We start from the raw sequence: 9,701 nt of genomic DNA, 5'->3' as shown, positions 1-9,701 counted from the left end.
GATTAGATTCATTAGGACTATGTTTTTTTAGTTTCCAAACGGATCTATTAATCGAGTCCAAGATGCCCAATACAGCATTTACACAAAACAAAGGGCAGCACTCTAAGAAAAAACACAATATATATATATATATATATATATATATATATATATATATATATATATATATATATATATATATATATATATATATTATTTCATTTTAAGCATTCATCATCCTACACAACTTCAATATTCACAACACTTCCCCTCTAAGATGAAGGTGACCATTAGCAAAGAAAACAAGAATAGACAATGGTCTTGTTCCCCATTGAGATTTTTTAACAAAATTGGAGATTTTTATGTGAAAATGATGTCTAAATGGGCCAACCAATTAGAGTCAATGGGAGTCAATGTCGCCACTTTGCCTAGAAGCTTTAGTGTGAGCTCAAGTAGATTGAGTAGTGGTGATAAGGATCTCGTAGAGTTAATGAGAATTGCCTCACAAAGGGGTTTGGCTAAAAAGGTCGAGTCTGAGTTCTTAAGGCAAAAAGGGTTAGATCATGGGTCGACCCGAATGAATAACGGGTTGCATAGTCGGAGCGTTGGTATTATGGGGAAGATTGATGAAGATGAAGGTTGTCAATTTGGTGGAAGTGATGATTTCAAAATTAATCGTGTTAACTTTCCAAGAAGTAGAAGCCATGTTGTTTTCACAAGAAAGAATTAAATGTTTTGACAAGATACCATTTCTTTGGTATTGTATCTTAATACAATATTATTTTTGTAACCTATATATAAGTTTATTACTTGATTAATTATTTAATGTCTTTCAAATTTCTATTGCACTCTAATTAGTTGTCTTCTTCTTTTTCTTCCAAGTGGATGACTGAACAAACTCCATTAATTCACATCTCTCTTTACTGAATCGTTCTTTCTGCATTAAGTCAAAAAAAGAAACACGCATACATAGCTTACAATACTAAACTTAGATTCGAGTAGCAAAGCTTAGAATCCACACAAACATTCACAAAACAATTTCAGGCAACAACTTGCTCCCATTATTTGGCTCTATTAATTAAGCACACAAAATGTTTTTTATACAAAAAAGTCTATGGTTATACCATGTAAACAAAAGAATCAAGGAAGACCAGATGGATATTAGGATATAATTACATGTAGAAAAAGGATTAGACATGGAAGGAATCTACTATAGCTTTCAAAGTCTTTTGAGAAGTTGGCCACTGTTTATCACTAGCACTAGCCACAAATAAGATCACAGTGTTTCCCTTTGCTGTAGCCTTTGCAATGTTGTGTGAACCAGTCAATGCAAATGGAGTCTCCAACACATACCTATAATACTGCAAATATAACAACAGTGTTACACAGACAGAACAAAACAAGACAGTACAGAAGATGACAGAACAAGACAGTACAAAACATGACAGTACAGAACATGACAGAACAGATTGTACCGTTTGATCTCCGATCTTCTCAATAGAAGTTTCAAGTAGTTCATCTGAGTCATAACTATTTCCAGTAACAAACTGGCCAAGAGAGGCAATAACTCTTTCAGGGCTCCCAATATCTTCAATTGTTGCATTTGGTTTATTGGTCAAACGCACCAAAGGTGAAGCCACTACTTGAACTTTACCCTGTTTTTCGTTTTCAAATTTCACCTCTATCCAAGGTTCTGCACATTTGGGTTGACAGTAGTTTCCAGAAAGTATGTTAGCAATTCGCAATTGTTTCCAAGTTGGTGGAAGGACAAACTGGTATGGCTGAACATTTCCTGCGCACAACTAAAATCAAAATTTTACTATAATAGAAATGCAGAAGCTACAAATCTTAAAATAAAGATTATAGTAGATAACATTCAAGATGATTCTTATTATACATTCTAGTCCCAAAAATAGGGGCGTCTAATTGGTTATCTTAAATAGAAAATCAACAACTAAAAAATGATAACTACTACATGTAAAGGTATCTGATCATAAATATTTCGAAGATTGGATTTAATATATACATTTTCATTCAGATTAGAGATTGATAAGGTTAAAATCGCAATCAAGAACTGAAATTTTACCTGCACGAAGAGCTGGAGTGTCTTTAGAAGAGGCTTGAAAGAGAACGAAATTAGGATCAGAAGTCGACTGCGGTAGATAGGTGCCAACCTCTATCTCTTTGGTTTTGGCCTGAGAAGGTGAAGGTGAATGCAACGGGATTATGGTGGTTAATGGTACTAACAGAGACAATCCTTTGAGGAATTGTCTTCTCGCAGGATATTGATGAAATGATGGAGAGTCTATGAGTGTAGGTTTGTTAGAAGAAATAGGTTTTGAAGAAGAGAAAATGGAGGATAGTGATGAAACCGAAGCGGAAGCCATGGTTGAAGAGAGATCGAGAGAGAGGTCTCCCGCTTTAATCAGGTTTTGGATGAGGTTTTTTAATGGTCGTTCTCTGGACCGCCACCCGTTCGTATTATTGGGATTGAAAATTTAGGCAAAATACAAAGTTTTTTATTTGAAGTTTTTGTAAAAATAAAAGGAGAACGACTTTTTAGGTTAGTAAGTATTATTTTTTTTGTATATATTTAATTATTTATTTCGTATATAACTTATCATTAAATTTTTGCGAGTTCTTTAGAATCTATTATTATCATCGTCCATCGAATATTACAGGTTATTTTTTTTTTATGTACAATTTACTCTATTTTTTATACAATGTACAAATCTTCCTCAATCGATCAGGATATCCTCGTATCATCCCTCTCGTCGTCATATGATGATGCGGAAGGATGGCCAGATGAACGTTTTAGTTAAGTTGTGTCTGTTTCTCTCGAGACTCGATCAAATCGTTCTTGTGGAGAGATATTAATAGAGGGAGTAGATGCATGCCTTTTCTTTTAATAGCGAACCAAATGACTATAGGATCAACAATATTCAACTATGCATCGATCATCATCTTCGGCCACCACCATCCACTCTCACCACCGTTATCCACCTCCAACAACAAACATCTTCTCCTATTATCCGACAAAGAACAATCAAGTTGTGTTTTTGCAATGATTGGTTTTCCTATTGGGTTCGTCGGTACACAGTGAATCAGAGAGTGATTGAATCTCAATCTAATTCTTCTATGGATCTCAATGAACTCTGTAAAAGGTAGACTCTTGAATATTTTATGTGTGATGCATATAAAAAACATGACTAATAGTGAGAGAGAAACAGTGTTGTTGTCTCTAATGTTGGTGTCTCTGGTAGTTTCCACCAAACATACCAGAGGTAAGTATGATTGTGAAGCTTCATTGTGGTCTATTTAGGGTTCTCCGACAATGTTTTATGTTTTATGATGATAAATGTCTGGGTGTATGTATATCTTGTCGTGTTGGCCAAAGAAAATAACTGAAAATTGATGATGATCGGAAAAGTTAAAAGTGAATAAATGTGTACAAAAGTTAGTTTAATGATAAAACATGTACAAAACTGTGAGTTTAATAATGTTTTAAAAAAAAATGATTTTAATGATTTTTATTAAATAGATAAACCGACTTGATCTACAATAGTTGGTCAAAATGATATTTCTTAAACAATAAATATGAGTTTAATGGTAAATTTTATCAAAAAAATATGCTAAATATATATAAAAATGATAATTCATTACCATACAAGACCCCTAAAATAAAAGTAAAAGTGGAACCCATATTACTAATTTTATAGATGAAGTTTTTCAAATTTCTAGAATATGTTGGATAAGAAAAAGTTGGATGATAATAACTTTTTGTTGAATAAAAGTTAATGAAAAAATTTATAAACTTTTGTAAAGTAAATTAAACTTTTTTTATTTTAAATGAAAAATATTAATATTAAACTACTTCTAAATTATTCCGTTCGGAAATGACAACACCGAATACTATTAGACTAGAAACCTTTTGGTTAAAGTAAATTAAACTTGAATATTTTAATAAAAAAAAAATAAACTTTGTAAAATTAAACAAATATTTGTTATTTAAAAAGGGAAGCAAACAGGGGGAATTTTTGTAGTTTGCCCTAAAAACAATGAACACCAGAAAATGGTAAAGGTTCAAACACAGCGGGCATTTCCAAGGGCGAATATTGTGATCATCGTCCTGTAGGAGGTTTTGGTTGTTTGAAATTGTTTCTCAATCGAACGAATTTTCTTTTCTCGATCAACACAACAATTTGCGGTAAGTTCCTCCATTTCAATCAATCTTTTCGAGTCTCTTGAGGTTTCCGTTAATGATTTAACGTATTCGTCAATGTAGACCGCATTTAGGTTTACTAAATTTACAAATTTCTCACTTCTGTGATGGTGATATCAGATTCGCTGGCGTACTCATTTCAGTTCATGATTTCGTTCTGTTCTTGCTATTGGATTTGCTGATTTTGTTTCTTATTATTTGTACGTTATGAAGCGTCTGAAAATCTCTGAAGACGTAAAATTGTTGAGTTAGTATTTGTATTAGGTTTCCATCTTTGCTTGATTTGCTTTCAATAACAGTGGAAAGCGTTTGAATTAATGACTGAATATCATTTTGAGACGTTCATGCGTACCAAAGGTCACTGATTCCATATTTGAGTGTCTTGGTTTAAATATATAGCGAACTGTTTAACAGTTTTAGTTCATTGTCTTCTACTTTTAGTTAATTAACATTATTGGTTTTCTTTTCGTCATCATTTTCACAGGTTCATATTTCTGCAGGGTGTTGAGTGTAACAATGAACGCAAAAAAATCAAGAAACGTTACAGAAAATGGGGAAACAGTTGAAGATTCAATCCTCATGACATTGATAGGCAATGGTGAGGATTTAGCACCAATGGTAAGGCATTCATTTGAGATGGGAAAGCCTGAAACTCTTGTTCTCCAACTAAAACACGTTGTGAAAAAGAAAGAAGTTGAGATTGAAGAACTCTGTAAGCTCCACTATGAAGAATTCATTGTTGCAGTTGATGAGCTTCGTGGTGTCCTCGTTGATGCAGAGGAGTTAAAAAGCGAGCTTGCAAGTGATAATTTCAGGTTACAAGAAATAGGAAGTGCATTACTTTTAAGACTTGAAGACCTTCTTGAATCTTATTCCATCAAAAAGAATGTTACAGAAGCTGTTAAAATGTCACGAATGTGCGTTGAAGTGTTGGATCTTTGTATAAAGTGTAACAAATACGTAGCTGATGGACAGTTTTACCCTGCTCTGAAAGCCATTCATCAGATAGAGGAAAATTACATGAAGGTAATCCCTGTTAAAACGCTCAAAAACCTAGTGGAAAAACGAGTCCCAGTTATCAAAAACCACATTGAGAAAAAAGTATGTGGCGAAATCAACGAATGGCTTGTTCATATTCGTGGGACCTCTAAAGAAATCGGTCAAAAAGCAATTGGATTTGCTTCTTCTTCACGTCAAAGAAACGAAGACATGCTTGCAAGACAAAAGAAAGCAGAAGAAGAAAGCTGTTTAGGTCTTGGAGATTTCACTTATTCATTAGATGTTGAAGAAATTGATGATAATTCTGTTTTGAAGATCAATCTTATGCCTTTATATCGCGCGTATTACATCCATGTGTGTCTTGGAATCCGTGATCAGTTTCGTGAATACTATTTCAAAAACCGAATGTTGCAACTCAATTCAGATCTTCAAGTCTCATCTGTACAACACTTTCTTTCATCCCACCAAACTTATTTAGCACAAATCGCAGGCTATTTCATCGTTGAGGATCGTGTTCTTAGGACAGCTGGCGATTTGTTATCACCTAGTCAAGTTCAAGCAATGTGGGAAACAGCTGTATCGAAAGTGACTGAAAATTTGGAGTATCAGTTTTCTCATATGGACACTGCAAGTCATCTTCTTTTGGTAAAAGACTATGTTACCCTTCTTGGTGCAACTCTCAGACAATATGGTTATGATGTCGGGTATATTCTCGATGCTTTGACTAATTCACGTGATAAATATCACGAACTTCTTTTGGTGGAATGTCGACAACAGATCAAAGATGCAGTTAATGATGATGATTGTAAACAAATGGTTTTGAAGGAGTCTGAATATTCAACTAATGTTCTTTGTTTTCATCTTCAGACATCTGAGATAATGCCAGGGTTTCCTTATGTGGCGCCTTTTTCATCTATGGTCCCTGATTGTTGTCGAATAATCAGATCTTTTATAAAAGATTCGGTTAATTACTTGTCGTATGGTGGTCAAACCAATTTCTTTGACTTTGCAAGAAAGTATCTTGACAAGTTGTTGATTGATGTGTTGAATGATGTCATACTTTCCACCATTAAAAGTAGTAACACTGGAGTTTCTCAAGCTATGCAGATTGCTGCTAATATATCGTTTCTTGAAAGAGCATGTGATTATTTTCTTCAAACTGCAGCTAAACAATGTGGGGTTCCTACTCGAATGATTGCAAGGCCTCAAACTACTTTAAATGCAAAAAATGTTTTGAAAAATACAAGGGAGAAATCTTATGTTGCTCTTGTGAACTTGGTCAACCATAAGTTGACCGAGTATTTGTCGCTTATGGAGAAAGTTAATTGGATTATCGATGACGTGGCGCAACATAAAAGCGAGTATATGAATGAGGTTGTTATGTATCTTGATACGCTTTTGTCGACAGCTCAGCAGGTTTTACCTTTGGATGTTATGTATAAAATTGGGAGTGGGGCCCTTGAGCATATTAACAATTGTTTTGTGAACACGCTTCTTAGTGATTCTTTAAAGAGGTTCACTGCGAATTGTGTGATGGGGATTAATAATGATTTTAAAACTTTGGAGGAGTTTGCAGATGAGAGGTTTCATAGTACTGGATTAAGTGAGATTTATAAAGAAGGTAGTTTTAGAGGGTGTTTGTTGGAAATGAGACAATTGATAAATCTTTTGTTGAGTAGTCAACCTGAGAACTTTATGAATCCAGTGATACGAATGAGGAATTACAACTCATTGGATTACAAGAAACTGGTGATTATTTGTGAGAAGTATAAAGATTCACCTGATGGTTTGTTTGGGAGCCTTTCTAAGAGAGGTGCTAAACAGAGTAATCGTATGAAGTCAATGGACGTGTTAAAAAGAAGATTGAAGGATTTCAATTGAGAGAAATATTTCAAAAGTTTTGCTTGGAGTGTAGTAGAATAAGCCCGTTTTTCTTTTGTTTATTCTTTTTTTTTTAATATGTTTTTATGGACGATAAATTACTTGTCTAATTATCTAGTTCATCCTATGTTCTACCTCTATCTGTTCTTATTCTACATTTTTACTAATAATGATGAAGTATTCTTAAAGCTCTGATGGCATAAGTACACCAACACTTATAGATCCATAATTTTGGTACATCTCCTCTATCTTTCTCTATATATACATTTTTTTTTGCTTATATCTATAAAACGTGACTTAAGTGGATGCATAGCAATAACTTCCTGAATTGTCCATTATTTTGAAAAGATTGGTTAATACCTAAACGGACTGTTTTTTTTTTTATTTTTTTTTTTATTTTTTTATTTTTATTATTGAAGTAAAAAAACCACTATAACTTGACCCCTTATTACAAAATAGATTTATGTTAGAATGTTTTTTTTTTTTTCCAGTAAAGAGGACCATCCCTCAGGAAGTACGATAAAAAACAAAAAAAGTAGTAAAAGTGATGAGAGTGAGGAAAACAAAACTAAAGTTAAGGGAGATAAATCAAGACTAGGAAGATAAAATAAATAATACATCTAAATCAAGTGTTTCCCCAATCAGCACACGGGCAAAGGTTTTCAGCTCTGAAAACTTCCGAAAAACAAACTGCTGCAGGACAAAAAGTGCTGTGCCGCAGAACGATAAATGTTTTGAAGAGATTTTTTATAAAAAACAAACACCACCTAATTAAGAAAAAGAAACTAGTTGTTCCGTTACCAACACTAAGGTCTTAATCGGGTTTGGAATAGTAGGAGGGGCCGCATGCATTGGTCACATCTCTTTGGCTTTCCCAAGAGTAGGATGGTGGTGATGGCTTTGATTTTTGTTTCTTGTTTCCAATTCTCTTTTACCGACATTTCAATAAGCAAACGTCCATAATCACACATACAAGTTGTATACGAATCAACTTTCATTGGGGTTCCAAGTTTTTTTTTTTGCCAATAAGACTAAAACCATCCTTACTAAAAAAAACTTGTAAAGGGATACCATAGATGTTACACACGGGACCCTATTATGAATTGTCATTTCAGATTTTCAGGGAAGGTTTTTGAATCCCATGAATTGGGCCTGGGGTATCTTTAATACTCCAAAAAGTATTTATAACAATTAACAAGCAAACATTTTGTTGTTAATAATTTTTTATGAATAATCATTCTGACAATTTTTTATATGGATGATCCACTTGGTTTAAATTATACTCCTTTCGTTCTAAAATAATTGTCCACAGAAAAAAACAACACAGATTAAGGAAAATTAATTATCATTAATTTTATTAAATGAAATGACAATTTTACACTTTTATTGTATTTAATTTCATGGTAGTTGTATTTAATTTCATGGTAATTTAACTAATAATGACGGGTATTATGGTAAAAGACATAATTATTTTTAGAAGTAGATTATTATTTTGGGACAACCCAAAAAGAAAACATCCTCTCTAATAAATGAAGGGTTTTTTTTTTTTTTTTTTTTTTTTTTTTTTTCACTTGTCACTTTCTCAATGCTTTTGTCACATGTCATTATATGAGATTTTACAATTATTTAAATTCACATGTCATTATGTGGTATCTTTATTATTTTTACTAGACGAATTCCTGCGCGTTGCGCAACGAAGATTAAAAATATATTGTTAAAATATTGAAAAATATATGTTTAAAATGTTTATGTTATTGACATTAACTTTGAGATAATATTTTTATATTAATATATATATATATATATATATATATATATATATATATATATATATATAATCTCTATTATTTTGAAAAATAATATTCATTGATATCAACCTACATTCCTCATTAATAGAATTAAATATAATTATTTATTTAGTATTATTTTAAACAATTATTATTATTGATTAAATATATTTTTACTTATGCAATTATTTTCTAATTTCAATAATGATGTTCATTTATAATACAATTTATTTATAGCTAAATGTAATTTAAAATTTGATGTTATTATCATTTAAAATTGTTATTCATTAATTTTAAACCACTTATTATTAATAAGTTAAAGAAGATTTTTAAGAAACACTTAATATTATTATTAAAATGTGAAACATACACTAAATAATAAAGTCATAAGATAGACAATTTATATTTCAAAAGAGACCTGCATAGATAATATGACATATCTATGTAATTTGATTTTATTATTTATAATTATTGCTTATTAATTTTAAAACCACTTGTTATTATTAATAAGTGAAAGAAACTTTTAAAAAACACTCATTATTATAATTATAATGTTAAACATATACTAAAATTATAAAGTGATAAGATAGACAATTTGCATTTTAAAAAATGCTTACATGGATAAAATATGACATATCCATGTTTTTTAATTAATTATTGTTTTGAATCAAAATAAACATACAAACATGTATACAATAGTTAATTAAATATTATATATATCACCTTCCGTAACATATGATCGATAATATGAATCTAATCTAATTTACATGAAAATTTCAACCACAACATACAATAATATTCTTAAAAGAATACTTAAATCAAGAAAATACAAA

The 9,701-nt window shown here is 31.5% G+C and overlaps 2 protein-coding genes across 3 annotated transcripts; one reads left to right on the top strand and one right to left on the bottom strand.

Moving 5' to 3' along the window:
- Positions 1-1,017: 1,017 nt before the first annotated feature.
- On the bottom strand, positions 1,018-2,463 carry PPD6 (thylakoid lumenal protein (Mog1/PsbP/DUF1795-like photosystem II reaction center PsbP family protein)). The gene is made up of 3 exons (XM_079003295.1): positions 2,066-2,463; positions 1,455-1,771; positions 1,018-1,340 (listed from the first exon to the last, which is right to left on the bottom strand). The coding sequence occupies exons 1-3, from the start codon at positions 2,364-2,366 to the stop codon at positions 1,170-1,172; spliced, it is 789 nt and encodes a 262-aa protein (XP_078859421.1). The 5' UTR covers positions 2,367-2,463; the 3' UTR covers positions 1,018-1,169.
- Positions 2,464-4,031: 1,568 nt separating this feature from the next.
- SEC15A (exocyst complex component sec15A) lies at positions 4,032-7,219 on the top strand. Of its 2 annotated transcripts, none has more exons than XM_079003294.1 (2): positions 4,032-4,186; positions 4,702-7,219. In XM_079003294.1, the coding sequence occupies exon 2, from the start codon at positions 4,718-4,720 to the stop codon at positions 7,079-7,081; it is 2,364 nt and encodes a 787-aa protein (XP_078859420.1). In that variant the 5' UTR covers positions 4,032-4,186; positions 4,702-4,717; the 3' UTR covers positions 7,082-7,219. The 2 variants fall into 2 exon arrangements, with proteins under 2 accessions (XP_078859420.1, XP_078859419.1); XM_079003293.1 differs by having other exon boundaries at positions 4,686-7,219.
- The last annotated feature ends 2,482 nt before the right edge of the window (positions 7,220-9,701 follow it).

This window comes from Lactuca serriola, chromosome 5 (genome assembly GCF_051521515.1).
Source record: "Lactuca serriola cultivar US96UC23 chromosome 5, Lser_US96UC23_V15, whole genome shotgun sequence".
NCBI lineage: Eukaryota > Viridiplantae > Streptophyta > Magnoliopsida > Asterales > Asteraceae > Lactuca > Lactuca serriola.
This window is presented reverse-complemented; position numbering and strand designations above follow the sequence as displayed.